The sequence below is a fragment of the Protomyctophum bolini genome, assembly GCF_963924005.1.
Source record: "Protomyctophum bolini genome assembly, chromosome: 20".
Lineage (NCBI taxonomy): Eukaryota > Metazoa > Chordata > Actinopteri > Myctophiformes > Myctophidae > Protomyctophum > Protomyctophum bolini.
Genome location: NC_137881.1, coordinates 25073143 through 25090421, shown reverse-complemented (window position 1 = coordinate 25090421; position 17279 = coordinate 25073143). Strand labels below are relative to the sequence as shown.

Below are 17279 nucleotides of genomic sequence, written 5' to 3'. Positions count from 1 at the left end.
TTTATATTATTATCATTGCATTATTTAGGATGAATTTCTACATGCTCACACATAACATGTGAGCATGTAGATCTGCTATATTCAACTCAAGTCAATTATAAAAGTACAAATCACACAAAAGGTATGTTGTATACATCCAGATCAACACATTGCCTCTGTTCCTCGACAATTCTGTGAAATCTACAGATAAATACACACACGCGCACATATTGACATTTCATTTCTACAAATGTGCAAATGTGGGGATTAACCCCCGCACGGACTCCTGGGCCGGTCGCATTTCACCCCAGTCCCTGTGTTTCAGTAACCTGACTCCGCCAGATTGCGGCAGTATCGAGTTCACCAGTTCCCTCCTCCTGCCTGCATCGTTTCTCAAGCAGAAACGATGAACACGGAAGCAGCGGGACAAACATTTGATATCTCCATAATAATTTCAAGTTGTAGTCTTGTTAGGTTGTGTTTACGCTGTGGCAGCGCTTCAATATGTCATAATTATCGCGTTGATCCCGCCTCTAGCGGCCTCATACATATCGCTCCGGCCAGAATTGGACCGGAGTACATCATCTCTGCCTGAGAGTTCCCAGACTCTCCCTGCTGGCAGAATACAAATGTTGTCCAGCAGGGGGAGTGGTTTCACCAGGCTAGTGTTTCAGAACCACTGCTGTATACAGAGGGGCCCACAACAAATGTATTATTTAATTAACCTGCATTTCATTTTTAGTAGAGTAAATTGCCGATGTCCTTGCGGACCAGTTCCCTCCAAGGGCCCCAGTGGGTAATCTGTCCTTACTGTGATTTCATGTAGCATTGATCCAAGAGCAGGAACCACACGCAAGCACGCATGCATCTGTGGCTCAGATCTGCAGTTGGTCTGTCCAGTGACTCTGTAGAAAAAAACATCACAATATGAGGAGACGAACACTAAACAAACACATTCCAAGTTGACTTACAGTACTTACATGTACCTGTCTAAATACTTCCTTAATGTCCACACGAAGTCCACACCCATAACAGTGAGGGAGTTCAACAAACCATGTGAAACCCAGATTCGGCACAAACAAGGGACTAAATTATTTTCGCTCCTAGGCCACCAAAATGTGGAACCTTAAGACATGCGAATCCCTTGACTCCTTCAAATGCACTTACGGACGGAAACTGGCCCCCGTAAAATCTGATTCTAGCCCCCCGCCCTTTCCCCCCTCACTGTATATGTTTTTTATTCCCTTTTTACCTCCTCTATGATTTCCAGTTTTTGGCTATAGAAGTGTATATTTGTACGTCTCTAAATGTTATGATGAATTGAACATGGTGGACCCTATTGTAAACAAGTGGAATGCTTTATGGTGTCGTCCACAGTTAACAGTTTTGTATTGAGTTGTGCTTGAAATGTACTGTAATTCTCCACTCCGTTAATAAATATTTCAATCAATCAATCAATCAAAGCAGTCGTGTTGTTTTTGACAGCAAATTTGGATTTTAGTTTTAGTCATAGTCTTTTGAATAGTTTTCAATTAGTTTTAGTCACATTTTAGTCACCTGGAATGTTTTAGTGTTAGTCTAGTTTTAGTCGACTAACTCTACAGTAGATATAGTAGACTAACATATATTTTGGCAGGCCTTGATGGCTGCGTCGCAGCGCGACGTGTTGTAAGCTTGTAGATCAGCTATTTTCAGCATGCAACCAAGTGTAAAATGACTTGTGTCTTTTACTTATACTGGTAACCTTCCTAACATTTTAGTCTAGTTTGTATTTGTTGACAAAATTGTCAATATATTTAGTCTCAGTGTTAGTCATCACTTAGTTTCCATTTCGTTTTTGTCAGTGAAAAAAGGTAGTCGAACATTTTTCGTCATAGTATTAGTCAACGAAATCAACATGGCTTACAGTAAGGTGAAATTATGCCTAAACAAACAGTAAGGTGAAATGATGGTTTACATGGCAAGTGTGAAATGGCACCACATGGTCTCATCATGACATTGTGTCAGCCATTCGTCAAATCAAACTGTATTTATAGAGCATACAGTGAACATGGAAACAAAATGGGAGAATATAAAAACAACAAAGAAAAAGACAGGTATTGCACAATTTAATTAACCCTGGTGGTTAATTAACTGGTGGTCTGTCCATGAAGGTATTGCATGTGGTCCCTGACCATGCATTTAGTAATGTAGGATTTGTGACACACAAACGTACACGTTACTAAAATACTACTAATAATAATACTAATATGGGGGGACGGGGGGACACACAACGGAGACAAGAAGACAACGGAGACAGTGCTTCTTTCACCTGACAAATATCACTATGTGATCATTTCTAGTTGAGAAACAGTGAAGTGAATGACCTAGTGACCTGTGATGACCGTCCATTTAGAGGTCAAGAAAGTCAACAGAAAAGGGGAGTTGGAATCTCAAGAGGGGGAAGTGCACCGGATGGTCTGGTTGAGCCATTATTATTAGGACATAACCAATGGGCCATTGGTTGAGAAACAGTGGGATGTATACGCATGGGATGCATAGCAAGTGTTACAAAGGCACTAATCTTTAGCCCATAGCCCCACCCCACCCAACACAACACCACAACAGTGGTCCCCAGTTTGATTCTAAGTCAGGGTGACTTAGACTTCCAGGGTGATCTCGTTCACAATCAGTTGAAAACTCCTGATTTAGGGTTCTAAAAACAAATAATGAAATCTTAAAATCAATTTCTAAATCCAACGGGTAGCCATTCACACAGTCTGCCACTCACACACAACATGTAAACTTCAACACCTTAAGACCCGAGGCCGATTTCGCAGGTCTGCAGATTTCCAGCGCGTCGACGACACCGGTCATACGAAGGAGTGTGAATAGAATCGGGGGCTGATGGTGGTGGTAGAGGGTTCGGAATGCTCCGCTCACCTGTTGCGAGGCTGTGATGTCATCCTCCAGGTCGCGGTAGCAGCCGTTCTTGTGTCGTAGGAGGTCGCCCCAGAGCATAGACCGGCGGCAGCGAGGACACGCCCCCTCCACCGGGAGGAGCATGTCACCCGGCTCCGCCTTCAGGAAGTGTCTGGCCAGGCACGTCATGTGACTGCTCATGTGACAGGAAGCGTGGAAGCAGGTCAGCTGATCTGCGGGCTGGAGGAGGAGGGGGGGGGGGGGGGGGGGGGGTTTAAAGGAGGTTTGGGGTTGATGAAGGTTGTTGACATGTTGAACTAGAGCAGTGGTTCCCAAACTTTTTCATTTCAAGGACCCCCAAATTGACACTAATTAGCCCGCGGACCCCCATTTGAAAAGATATGCTAGGGACCCCCATAAGAGAAGAATTTTACGGCTCTAGCAGTGATTCTCAACCCGTTTAATTTTCAAGGACCCCCAGTTTGACATGCATTAGTCTACGGACGCCCATTTTATGGCATTCCAATCTCTGGGACCCCCAATTTATATTGTAAAATCAATGTTGATTTAACTGACGGTGTACAAATGGAACCAAATGGAACCGTTAGGGTCCATTTGGTTCCATTTGTACACTCTCAGAGTTACAGACCCATAAGGGTCCATTTGGTTCCTAACTATCATTTAGCTGGGGACCCCCTGGAACTCACTCAAGGACCCCTGGGGGTCCCTGGACCCCAGTGGTTGGGAACCACTGAACTATAGGGCGATATGACTTCACATCAATATCATGATTATTTAAAGGTTTTGCCTCGATTACGATTATTTAAAGGGGAATAAAAGAGCACAAAATAGCAGATCTACACTTTTTTATTAAGGATAAACATATGCCTTAAGTGACCATATCACCATAACACAATATCCAAAATGCAGGTCAATATATCTAATCTCATATGACAATATAAATATCATATCCATACTATCTTTTGTGCAGCTAGCTATGAAAATGTAATTTACCAGCTATACAATGGCCCGCCGCTCTGACGGTTCAATAAGACTAATTGGACACGATCGGTTAGCCGCTTACTGTGTGTTCTGTACACAGTACCGCAAAATAATTCAGATTTGACGCACAATCAATGAGAATAAAATTACTATTGACACATGATTCATAATTGCAGCAGTGCTTTCCGTTCATGGCTCTGACATGGTACTGAATGATTTTGATTGAAATGTTTTTAATACAAATGGTTCCAATGGCATCAAAATGTGGTTGTAAGTACATGCTTATCGGTGTTGTGAGGGTGGGGTGGGGTGGGGGGGTACTTCCCTCCAAGGGGTACCTGCTGGGCCAAAAAAAAACATTTGAGAACCTCTGCTATTATTGTGTATCGTTGCTGCCATACAGAAACCTCGTGTCAACATTCCAACCTTTTATGTTAATAAATTAAAGGGATAGTTCACTCCCAAAATGAATGTATTTCTATCGATTACTCACCCCATGGAGACTTTCATGGAGCGGTTCTCGAGTTATGTGGATTACAGCCGTACAGACAGAGACATTGTGTATGGATGGATGGATGGATGGATGGATGGATGGATAGATGGATAGATGGATAGATGGCTCCCGTGCTGTTGTCATACCTGGACAGCTTTCCTACAGATGGAGCACAGGGACGTCACTTGGGGTGCATCCTCTCCCTGGCCGGATGGTGGCGCTGCTGCTGCCGCCGCCGCCGCCGGCTGCTTCTTGGCGCGGACGCTGCCGAACGCGATGGGGATGTGGAGAGGAGGCTGGAGGAGAGGCTCAAAGTCCATCCTGTGGAGTGTACAACACCATCATGACAGTTTCCTGGTCAGTCCTTATGTCAGTCCCATGAATGGTTTTCAACCCTTTTCATATTAACAAGGTTCCTTATCTATTCTGCATTTGAGCCATGGACCACCATTAGATGACATTTAGCCTCTCAAACCCAAGACAATATTTTTTTATTTTACTGTTCAACAGCGTTCCATAGCCACACTCTTAACTGTTTAGACTGGTACTAGTAACTGGTTATTACACGTAACATGGCCTCTTGTCATTGGCTCATTGATAGCCTAGACATGCCCATATGCTGCCACCTCTATGACGATGCTTAAGAGAGCCTCCTCCCTCCTGGAGGTATCGGATCACCGACTTCGGTCTGAGTTTGAACTGAGCCCACTACAAAGACTAATCGGTTCAAACTATCCTTTGTCCCGGCTGCTATTCAAATGCTGAACAGCAGATAGCACTTTATTCTTGCCTCTTTGCACATACTGCCCACTAATGCACTTTTGCTGACTTTGCTACTATTGAATGTCATGAATTCTCTGTCTCTAGTGCCCTGTTCTTAGATCTTAGTCTTGTATTGAATGTTGTTGTTGTGTGTATTTTCTTACTATGATCTGGCTGCAAACCAATTTCCCGCAAGGGACAATAAAGCTAACCTTAACCTTGAACCCTTGACCCTTGACCACCACAAGGTGGAAACGTTAGTCGTTCTGTATACTTAGCTCCTCCAGTGTCCTCTCCACCTTCTGCAACTTATGTCCCTGTACCTGTGAAGCACCAGATCAGCCGTTCCAGGCTTGAGGCGCGTTGGTAGACTCCCTTTGTTCTTAAGCAATGCATGTGTTTTAACAGTAATTTAACTCTTGGGTGTAAAATGGATATCATTTTACACTCAAGAGTAAAATGTGGTTACCAACTCTCCATCATTTAGCTGGGGACCACCTGGAACGCCCACAAGGACCACATGCGGTCCCCGGACCACTGGCTCAGCGCACCGCCAGCACTATCCCCGCTGCTCCCATAGAGTTAGAACTTATCAGGCTGCTCCCCGACGCTGGATCTGCTATTTCTGAGTCTCCTCCCACTGAGGGGTTAAGAAACTGTTGGACGACCAAAAACACTAGCTGGGGTTTCTGCGTTGCATTACATTGAAATCGGTGACCTATGAATACGGTTTCGACGGATGCAACAGCTGTACATTTGTAATAGTCTCCCGCAACGAGGCCTGCAAGCTGTGGGCCCTGGAGCTTAAGCTCCACTATGTTCCATTGTTGATCCGAGCCTACGCAATTTTTCAACAGATACATTTATTCCAATGAATGGTGACAATTCTGACTTCTGAGTAACGATTATGCAAAAAAAAAAAAACTCCAATAAGTATTACCGTAAGTGCGATTACCTGTACTCCTGCTTGAGCCAGCGGGTGGTGAGGGGCAGGCGGCTCCACGGCGCCACCCGCAGCATGTTGGAGACCACGCGCCAGTGGAACTGCAGGCTGGACTCCTTCTTAGAGCGCCGCGTCACATGGGCCAATCGCCTGGAGGAGTGGGGGTGCTGCCACGCCCACTCAAACTACCAAATAGAACGACAGGAGACATGTCACATGGGCCAGGCAAACTACCAATAGAACGACAGGAGGAGACATGTCACATGGGCCAGGCAAACTACCAATTGACGATATTCAGACCGCGGCCATCTTGCCAGCAAGGTGCTGACTAGGTGCAACTTCCCATTGACAGCCCATTCATCCAAACAGAAAAGTATCTCATTGTAGCTATACGTAAAGCTTGAAATGAATTATCCTCTTTCAACCAGTAAAGTTTTTGTTTCATAAAGATCCACCGTAGACATGTTATGAGCTACTTCCTGTCAAGAAATTCTGTGCTGGTTATTTTTAGTGTCAGAGTTTGGGAGTGCTCGTTGGATATCACTGACCAGCTGTTTTGAATTTGCACATAATGCAGGAGGCAGCAGGAGGTTGCTTTACTAACTCTAATACTTAGGGGACAGGAAGTAGCACATCATAACAAGTCTACAGTGGATTTTTATGAAACAAACACTTTGCAGATAGAAAGAGGATAATTCAAGCTTTTCGCACAGCTGCAGTGTGGGTGAGTTTGACGCAGTTTAATACAATCAGATAGGACTTTTCACATGGGCCAACTCTTTTCAAAAAGCAGATTTGGAAGCTGATCGGATTTTCCGTGCAACGCTGTTGTACGAGGAAGTATTATATGAATCTGGTGTTCATGTTTTCGACATGTCATTGTAGGTGAACATTATATTTGTATTAAAGATCTTTGAAAGCATAACATAGGGCTTCAGTCAGTGGTCAAGTAGTTACTTATAGTGTTTTTCAATCATTTCCCTCTATAGACGAATCCGCAGAGCGGCAACCATAACTGCGGTGACAAGCGGCAATAATGAGAGCCGATTGACATTTGACATCAATTCGATTTCAATTCAATTGAAATTTAATATGATTATAAAGAGACGAATGACAATTAATCTCACCCTCAAAGCTGCGATGTCCGATGGAAAGCCATGGATGATCAGAACCATCTCCCTGAAAGGAACAAACAAACACACAATACACTAGGTTAACAAAATAGAGATGTAAAAATCTAATACAATAAAAAACACCCATGGAGATCATGAGTAATACACTGTTTACTAACTAGAGGTGTAAAAATAAAAGGAATATTGAGTACCGATCAGATACCCGTGAGTAATTTACAAAATAATCACACCCGTGTGACTGTGAAGTGAGGGGCGCTTTTATCATCATACATCATCGTGACGTCAAATAGACACTATGCTATTTGCTTAGCAAAACGATTCAATACCGATTATTTCCATTGCAAAACGATAAGATATGAATACATAGTCAATGTTGCCGTTTTCATTTCGATATACTTTCTTCTTATTCTTGAAATTAAAATCGATTTTTCACCCCTAGAATGTAATGTTTGTGGAGGACAAAGTTTGTGCGCACAAACAGCTTGATATAGGCCACTCAAAAATCACACTCGTGTGAAGTGAGGGACGCTCTTATCATCAACATCAGATTCCGTGGTCAGCCAATCAAATCATCACTACCGTGGTACACACAAACACACACACAAAGCTGGGCATAAGAGGGGCTCAGGAGAAGTCATAACAGAACCATCTAAATACTACAGCATGCAGAGGAGAAGTCATAACAGAACCATCTAAATACTACAACATGCAGAGGAGAAGTCATAACAGAACCATCTAAACACTACAGCATGCAGAGGAGAAGTCTTAACAGAACCATCTAAATACTATACAGCATGCAGAGGAGAAGTCATAACAGAACCATCTAAATACTACAACATGCAGAGGAGAAGTCATAACAGAACCATCTAAACACTACAGCATGCAGAGGAGAAGTCATAACAGAACCATCTAAACACTACAACATGCAGAGGAGAAGTCATAACAGAACCATCTAAATACTACAACATGCAGAGGAGAAGTCATAACAGAACCATCTAAACACTACAACATGCAGAGGAGAAGTCATAACAGAACCATCTAAACACTACAGCATGCAGAGGAGAAGTCATAACAGAACCATCTAAATACTACAACATACAGAGGAGAAGTCATAACAGAACCATCTAAATACTACAACATACAGAGGAGAACTCATAACAGAACCATCTAAACACTACAACATGCAGAGGAGAAGTCATAACAGAACCATCTAAACACTACAGCATGCAGAGGAGAAGTCATAACAGAACCATCTAAACAGTAAACACTACAACATGCAGAGGAGAAGTCATAACAGAACCATCTAAATACTACAGCATGCAGAGAAGTCATAACAGAACCATCTAAATACTACAGCATGCAGAGGAGAAGTCATAACAGAACCATCTAAACACTACAGCATGCAGAGGAGAAGTCATAACAGAACCATCTAAACACTACAGCATGCAGAGGAGAAGTCATAACAGAACCATCTAAACACTACAGCATGCAGAGGAGAAGTCATAACAGAACCATCTAAACACTACAACATGCAGAGGAGAAGTCATAACAGAACCATCTAAACACTACAGCATGCAGAGGAGAAGTCATAACAGAACCATCTAAACACTACAGCATGCAGAGGAGAAGTCATAACAGAACCATCTAAACACTACAACATGCAGAGGAGAAGTCATAACAGAACCATCTAAATACTACAGCATGCAGAGGAGAAGTCATAACAGAACCATCTAAACACTACAGCATGCAGAGGAGAAGTCATAACAGAACCATCTAAATACTACAGCATGCAGAGGAGAAGTCATAACAGAACCATCTAAACACTACAGCATGCAGAGGAGAAGTCATAACAGAACCATCTAAACACTACAGCATGCAGAGGAGAAGTCATAACAGAACCATCTAAACACTACAGCATGCAGAGGAGAAGTCATAACAGAACCATCTAAACACTACAACATGCAGAGGAGAAGTCATAACAGAACCATCTAAACACTACAGCATGCAGAGGAGAAGTCATAACAGATTCAGTCCATAGTCAAATCATAAAGTATTCAATCAATCAAGTCCCTGTACCCCACTTAGTAGCCTACTTACTCAAGGACAATAAATACTTGAGTAAATGTACTCAGTTAAATTACCATGGTCCTCGCCCACTGGTCCTCTTGGCCCCGCCCTTGTGACGTCCTCCGTTGTGCTGGCCGATACGCCGCTCCGGGTTTACCGTAAAGCCGATGTAGATGCGCCCCTTGAATTTAGGGTTGGTGCAGTACAGCATGTACACCCCGAAGAACCCCTCCACCTCCACCACCATGATCTATTATTACTATTATTAATAATACCACCGAGGGGTCTGAGTCATATAAAACCCTTTTGTCTTTAAACCTAGCCCAATATTGGCTGGGCATATTGTACCGACATTACGGTATAATTAGTAAACAAACTGTTAGAGATGTGTGAAGTTGAGCTACCGTTACAAATTAAACACATTTAAAATAATAAAAAAACACGTTTTATCATTCTGTAGCTGTGTTCTCACCCTTCACAAACCGTTGATAATGATATGCATGTTATTAAATAAAATGTAATTGGATTTAAAAGGTGCTCTCCTCTATAGCTCTCCTCCACTAGGTTTAATGTACACAAATATCTGCTGCTAAATGCTAATAAACGTTAGCATGCTGCTGTAGTTTTTCAAATGGACTGTCCGCCGCTCTGCCTGATTAAAACTCTACTGTCTGAAACTGAAACTCACAGATCACACTGAAAACCAGTGGTGGATGTAGTTAGTTACTTTCAACTGTAGAACATGTCATTTAACCAAAGATCGACAAAAGCAGGGGCTCGCAACTCACTTTGTATACTGGGCTGGCGTTGGAAATATTTTAGTTTGTTTAGCCTATTTATTATATTTTGTGTCAGGCAAAATATTCGACGCCATCTCGCAGCGTGGAGGAGGACCCCGGGAATCGGCTCCCGTGATTGGCCACATCGCCGACACACGTCCCGCCTCCGCGTTCCAATGAAACGATTGTCATTGGTCACGCTCGTCGCTGCCGCAATGAGATTGGACGCATGATTATCGACCCCTCCCCCCCACAACTTCCATCCACCCCACCCCACACTGAATCACACCAACGGATACAAATGTTTCCATGGAATGAATTGATCGTAACAATACTTTGACAGATTCAAGTGTAAAACATTGTAACAATAAGGATAACATCTTGTTAATTGATTTCTGACGTCATCATGGCTGTGACAGCTGATATGATCCGTGATAAACTCACCAAGGAGCTGGAAGCAGTGCATGTGGTATGACGACTTATTGATTATATTCATAGTCATAGAAGCACATTCTCCAGCATTTTCATGTCAAGGACCGCCCAATGAATATATATTTGGCTGCAGGCTGGCAGACCCCCATCTGGAAATATAAGTTTTTGCCAGGAACCACTAGAATAGTAAAACTAAAAGCAGAGATCAGATCGTGTATCTTTGGGTCATAGACCTTCTGCAGGCAGTTAGTGAATGTGAAGGGGTCAGGGTGTCATCACTTGATTGTCCAATGTGTCACACCTGTATGTGCCATAAATGTCAGTGACAAAACTCATGGGAGTTGTAGTCCTTACAATTAAGTGTAGTTCCAGGGACTCACCCCCGGAACGGAAGAATTATGTTGTTGAAAATGGTCAACAATGCCCCCTAAAATTGCCCTAACAAGCTTATGTGATTTCCACATGTAAATGTCTAAATGTTGTAGAAAATAGCAGATCTATAAAGCTTGTAAAGCTTCCAAATAGCCAATTTTGAGAACCAGTGCAATCACACCCAAGCCCTGGCAGGAAGAAAGTGTTGATGCTACAGCCTACATCAGCTGTCGCCTATACATTACTGGCTCTCAAACATTTGCAAATCAAAATATTGCCTTCTTACAATGTACCACTACAAACGTAAAAAATACTCATACATTAGTTACTTTCCACCACTACCAGTGTTACTGTGATAATGGTTGTTATAACAGTGTATTACATGGCTTGGTTGAATGCTTGATACTGATTGGTCAATCGCTGAATTCAGTGGTCTGTTATTTCTTGATAATGACCGCTCCGCTCTATAACAGACCGATGCCTAATTAATCAAACCCTCGGAGCACCTGCTGCGCCCGCTTGATTTACTGCTGTTTCCAACATGACAGCCAAAACACACACACACACACACAATGTCATTTACAGCTAAACATTGCTATCAAAAATGTTTTTGAAAACATTTGAGCGAGAAATAGACGAAGCAGTACCTGAAAAATGTATCAACTCACTCCCTTGTTTTCCGACACTGCTACATCCCAGCAAGCCAAATTATGTCACGATGACGTCCTACGACGTTCAGGACTAGCTCAGCTCATATGGGGATGATCTTTACGTCATTTCCAGTTTAAATAATATAGCTTATTCTGGGCCAGATCTGACAAGTTATGGCCTCTATCGGACTCTCTGATTCCTCCCGCGATTAGTGGGCAGAATCTATGATGTTGGTTGAAATCAGGTGATATTCTGGGCCAGATCTGACTAGTCTTGGTTTGACTTGATCTGGCCCCAATAGAGACGTCACTAATTCGTCCAGGTCCACTCCTGACCGTGCTTGCTGGGATGCAGTCAGTGGTGAACTAAAGACCTGGAGGCGTGATCAATGCCATTCGGCTATTCTGAGTGGCCAAAGAGCATTGATCACGCCTCCAGGTCTTTAGTTTACTCAAGTTAGGGAATAAAACCTGGTACTTAAGACACGCAAAATACAGCTACAGGAGTCTTGTTCTTTGGCAGCCTTTGTAAACTCTGTTGAGGATGTTCTTAATCGATGCACGTGCGTGAGTGTGCTCCTGAAAACATCTCTGGGCGGACGGTGTGGTACTGCGCGCAATGACCAGTGTGACACTGACCGTGTGTGTTTCACAGGAAGTGGAAGACACCTCGCCCAACAGATGTGCCGCTAGCTTCAAGGTGCTCATCGTGTCGTCACAGTTCGAAGGGAAACCTCTGCTACAGAGACACAGGTATGATTAATGGTGCATTTATATAGCACATTTATCCCAAGTTTGCATACACACACAAACACACCGGAAACCATGTAAGGCACCAACCTGCACATCGGGAGAAATTAGGGGTTCAGAGTTTTGCTCAAGGACACTTTGACACTGACACTGTGGGAGCCCGGGATCTAACCTGGAACCCAAGTGGCCGCTCCACCTCCTGAGCCACTGCCTATATAGTAACAATGTTATGCTGTTTGTAAGTCTGAGAGTGTACAAATAGAAGTAGAACCACTCTCAGAGTTACACAAACATTCACAAGACTGTGCATATACAGTACGTATAAACACCAGCTTCAAGAAATATGACCACATTTGTGAGTCATGCATATAATATCAATAAAGGCAAAAAGCCCAAAACATATCTTAAAAAAACCCCAATGATGATAATGCATAATGGAAACAAAATAATTACACTCTCACTTCACATAACCTAATGTGTAGTTACTGTGGTCAGCCTTTGGGTGGCAGTATAGCCCATCAAAAATAATAATTCAGTTTCTGACCCATCCATCCCTAGCACCTGAACAGTTACTTGCCTTTACAGAACAGTAATTAAGTCATTTCCATATAATAATTATATAAAAGATCAACTGACATTGTTTTAGAGGTTTTATATATTCTGAAGTTGTCCCTTATCTGTTGCCGTACGTTTAATCACTAGGCTCCCTCTCTTTTCAACATAGTAGGCCTACCATCTCTTCAGAGATAGCAGATCTACAAACTCGCGTTCTGAGCTTAAAGATTTTCTTTTTTCGCCAAGGGGTTTTTCCCCCCAGAATAGAAAGAACATACAAATAAATCAATGGCACACATCATTTACACTATATATTATACTATATATTTTTTTGAAAATTATGGAAATTTTTCAACATGAAAACGATTGTATTCTTCTATTAGTTAAGCCATTTAGGACTGAGACCAGATTCTAGAAACTATCTTCTAAATCCTGAGTTTTCAGAAAAACCTATGTTTCTATAATTTGAGTGGTTTTCAACTATTTCATGTCAAGGACCCCCAGCATTATATGTAATTGTCTAGCCTGGCTCCAGCCCTGAATCGCTAGCCACGCAGAATAATGAAGTGAAACAAAATGAAAATCCGTTCACTGGGAAAGAATATATATATTCAAAGATTTGCACATGTTTTCACATTTTTTTTTTTAATAGTGCAGAGTACATGGCTGGATGTGTGATATGTGTGTCTTGTACCTTTTAACCCTTTGTGTGACAGGCTGGTGAACACGTGCCTAGCAGAAGAACTGAAGGAGATCCATGCTTTTGAACAGAAGACGCTGACTCCTGAGCAATGGGAAAAACAGAAGACAGCCCAGTGACACACTGATGTACACACACACACACACAGAACAGAAGACGCTGACTCCTGAGCAATGGGAAAAACAGAAGACCCAGTGACACACACACACACATTATGTGGACTACACGTCTGCTATACAATTGCAATAGTGGTTCTCAAGCCACTATAACTCTGCGAGTATACAAATGGAACCATTTGTACACTCCTTGGTTCCATTTTGTACACTCTCAAGCATTACAGACCCATTTGGTGCCATTTGGGACACTCAGAGTTAGGGAGCTTAAGGGGTGCATTTATAACCCCATGTAGGAATTGTTAAAGGGAACAGTTAAGGAATGGGACTGTTGAGAGGTTCGTTAAGGAACCGGAATCGTTCAAATCCTAAAAGATCTCAACCCTACGCAACACAACACACACATTGTGTACACACGCACACCATTGTAGTGGAACAGCGTGTGTGTCATTAAGGCGTGCATAACCACATTACCCTCATATAAGTTTACAATTCCGCGCTAAAATGTACCTTATCTGTATATAAAGCTAAAGCCAGGCCCAAAATACTGAACCTGCAGTGCTTGGGAAGAGAACTACAAGCTGTCTCATCTGTATATCAGAGATACTACAGTTAAATGTCATGAAACAATAAACAAATAAAATCATATCTAAAGGTCATTGTTGTCTGTGTACTAGTGTTTGTTGTTGGTAAGCATTCACAGCAAGGGTTGGCAGGCTTTTTGGGCACATGATCAATAAACCTAGTGATTCTACAATCATGCCAAGCACCCCCAAATTGATATGTACTTGGCCATGGACCCCATCTGAAAATACTTTGTGCCCCCAAGTGAAAATAGTTTAACATACATATTTCAAGGCTACACCCAGCATGCATGCACGGTGAGGACCTGGACAAATTAGCGACGTCTTGATTGTGGCCAGATCAAGTCGAACCAAGACTAGTCATATCTGGCCCAGAAAATAAGAATATCACCTGATTTCAACCAACATACAGCACATTCTGCCCACTAAGACGGATGTCCCTGGATGATTCACAAGAGAGTCCGATCGAGGCCAGATCCACTTAAGTCATTGCATAACGAGTCAGTTCTGGACCAGAATAAGCTACATTATTTCAACTGGTGAAGACATCCTGGAAATGACGTAAAGAATAAAGATCATCCCCATATGGGCTGTGATCTGGCCGAGTCCTGAACGTCACCGGAGTTACCGGAGCACGTCATCATAACGTCATCATGACGTCATTTGGCTTGCTGGGCAAGCTCACAACGTGCGTTGTGAGATTGTAGACTACTACAAAAGTTAGGACAGACGGAGCCATACTTCATACAATTTGATTTATTTATTATTTATTTGACAAGTGCTTGTTCGACAGAAATACAAACAAATGGCCGACGTCTCTGAGAATGTGCATTCATTAAAAGAAAATTGAATGCAAAAAGAAAAGTAACAAGAAGTAGCCAAATCATTTGAACTTGTATTCCTTTAGATTTGGCCCATCATCCAAAGGGGTAGAATAACAATTTGTCTTCACAAATATACGCACTTGAGAAACTCTTAAAGAAAAATGTATTAAAAAAGTTACTCAGGTAAATGCAACAGTAAAAAAGCACACTTGTGTGAAGTGAGGGGCACTCTTATAATACATCACAATTTACATTTAGTAGATTAGTAATTCCCTGGGGTCTAGTAGGACTAAAGTAAATAACAATAAAGAAATCGCCATAACATTTCGTAAGAAATACATATTTAGCCACCTGTCAAAAATAGCTAAACTCGCTAAAACGAAAGAAAAATAAATACTCATCTTTTACTTTCTTAATAACAACCTAAAACATGAACCTTGGTTGATAAAAAACAAACTTGTCCTTTAGTTTAAACATCTGCATTACTTAGTTAATTTACAAGAAGTCTACACAATTAGAGAGTGTAGAATAATTGTTATTTTGATCAACGTTTGCACCCTTCAATAATGGACCGTGATATGAAAAGGGTTGAAAACCACTGATTCAAATGCAAGAGCAGTTCTATTTCAGCATGCTAATTGTGCAGGAAGAGAAAAGGCAGTATTGTTTCCATTAGCTTGGAATATCTGACATCACCGGAAGTATTATTTCAGACTGTGCAACATATACCATCCTGAACGCAAGCGATGTTTTTCCTCTTGTCAGTCTCCTTGAAATAATCTGGGAAGATAAACAACCTGTTTGTTGTTAGCCTTCAGTGTGTGTGTGTGTGTGTGTGTGTGTGTGTGTGTGTGTGTGTGTGAGAGAGAGAGAGAGAGAGAGAGAGAGAGAGAGAGCATATCATTGTAACCTTGTATCTCCAAATAGAAACCAAAATACAAAATAAATGTCCCACAATTGTTTTAGATTTGAGCTAAAATCCGTTATTTATTTATTTATACAAAGCTATTCAAACAGAGCAGATCTACAAGCTCATTGCACGTTATTTTGTGCTGTGCTACAAGTTTGTAGATCTCCCATTTCTTTTTAAATCGCCCTGGAACTAAATATTTTGAAATGGGCCAAATATATATATAATTTCGGGGGTCCTTGACATGAAAAAGTTTGAGCATCACCGACACGGAAACACAAGTAACTCATAAGACGACGTAGAATTGGCCTCATATCTTGAATGGGTTAAAGTACAAGGGAAAGTATACGCCTGTGGGTTTTACATTTCGATTAACACAAGAGCTTGTTGTGACTAAAGAACTAACTTGGGGCCATCGCAAAACAGATTATTATTATTTTTCCTGAAAGGTATACAGTTTTCTGACATACAAGGTTTCCACCTGACAGCCGAGGATACAGCGAGTCCAGAATGTGACAGTGTGTGTGTGTGTGTGTGTGTGTGTGTGTGTGTGTGTGGAGGATTAGTTCCACTACTTTATCCCCTGTGGTGAGGGGCTTCCATGGTACTAATGGAGGTAGCGGCGCCTCAGAGAGAGGAGGTGGGTGCGTTGGTGGGCGGCGGTTGGTGGGCGGCATGCTCACTATCCGTGGTGGAAGAAATCTGAGGGCAGAGCTTCGTGGTCAAAGTGAAAGTGGAGTAAGACTGGTTTCAGTATCATTTGGCATGTCCATCTATCATAGTGTAAAGTCTCATAAACATGTGACGCTGCATGTATGTATAGGGGCACAAGAATTTTCATAAAACTGCAATTTCCATTGGCTAAAACTGCAATTTCCATTGGCTAAAACTGCAATTTTCATTGGTTAAAAGTTAACTGCAATTTCATTGGCTCATAAAACCTTCATTCGTTCACTTTAAAAGAAAATCCTTATAGGTCCAAAGTTCATGTGTAGCAAATTGTGTGCATTTTGATCAAAGACCCCGGGAGGAGATAGATTTGAACTATTTTTCCTATAATTCAAAATGGTGGGTGATCTAGATTCTAGAGGTCAGAGGTCAAAAGTCAGAATACGAAAGTTGTTCGGCACGAGGAGACACATGTGTATCAAAGTTGTATTGATGACGGTCAAACGGTTCATGAGCTATGCCTGTTCAAATTGAGTGCTATTTTCAATTGAGTGCTATAGTGCCACCATTTGACCAATGGTCACCGTTTGGGATAGCCCTCTACCATATTGCCAAGTTTTGCAAAAAACGACTGCACGGTTCAGCCAGAACTGCTATTTTT

At 42.0% G+C, this 17279-nt stretch overlaps 2 protein-coding genes across 2 annotated transcripts; one reads left to right on the top strand and one right to left on the bottom strand.

Annotated features, from left to right (window-relative positions):
• Positions 1–14: 14 nt before the first annotated feature.
• Positions 15–9854, bottom strand: slx1b (SLX1 homolog B, structure-specific endonuclease subunit). The gene is made up of 6 exons (XM_080792995.1): positions 9355–9854; positions 7208–7259; positions 6093–6265; positions 4522–4696; positions 2902–3120; positions 15–884 (listed from the first exon to the last, which is right to left on the bottom strand). The coding sequence occupies exons 1-6, from the start codon at positions 9525–9527 to the stop codon at positions 855–857; spliced, it is 822 nt and encodes a 273-aa protein (XP_080649121.1). The 5' UTR covers positions 9528–9854; the 3' UTR covers positions 15–854.
• A 477-nt stretch (positions 9855–10331) lies between these two features.
• LOC308335794 (bolA-like protein 2) lies at positions 10332–14261 on the top strand. Its single transcript, XM_080792996.1, has 3 exons — positions 10332–10528; positions 12169–12266; positions 13535–14261. The coding sequence occupies exons 1-3, from the start codon at positions 10466–10468 to the stop codon at positions 13635–13637; spliced, it is 264 nt and encodes an 87-aa protein (XP_080649122.1). The 5' UTR covers positions 10332–10465; the 3' UTR covers positions 13638–14261.
• Positions 14262–17279: the final 3018 nt, after the last annotated feature.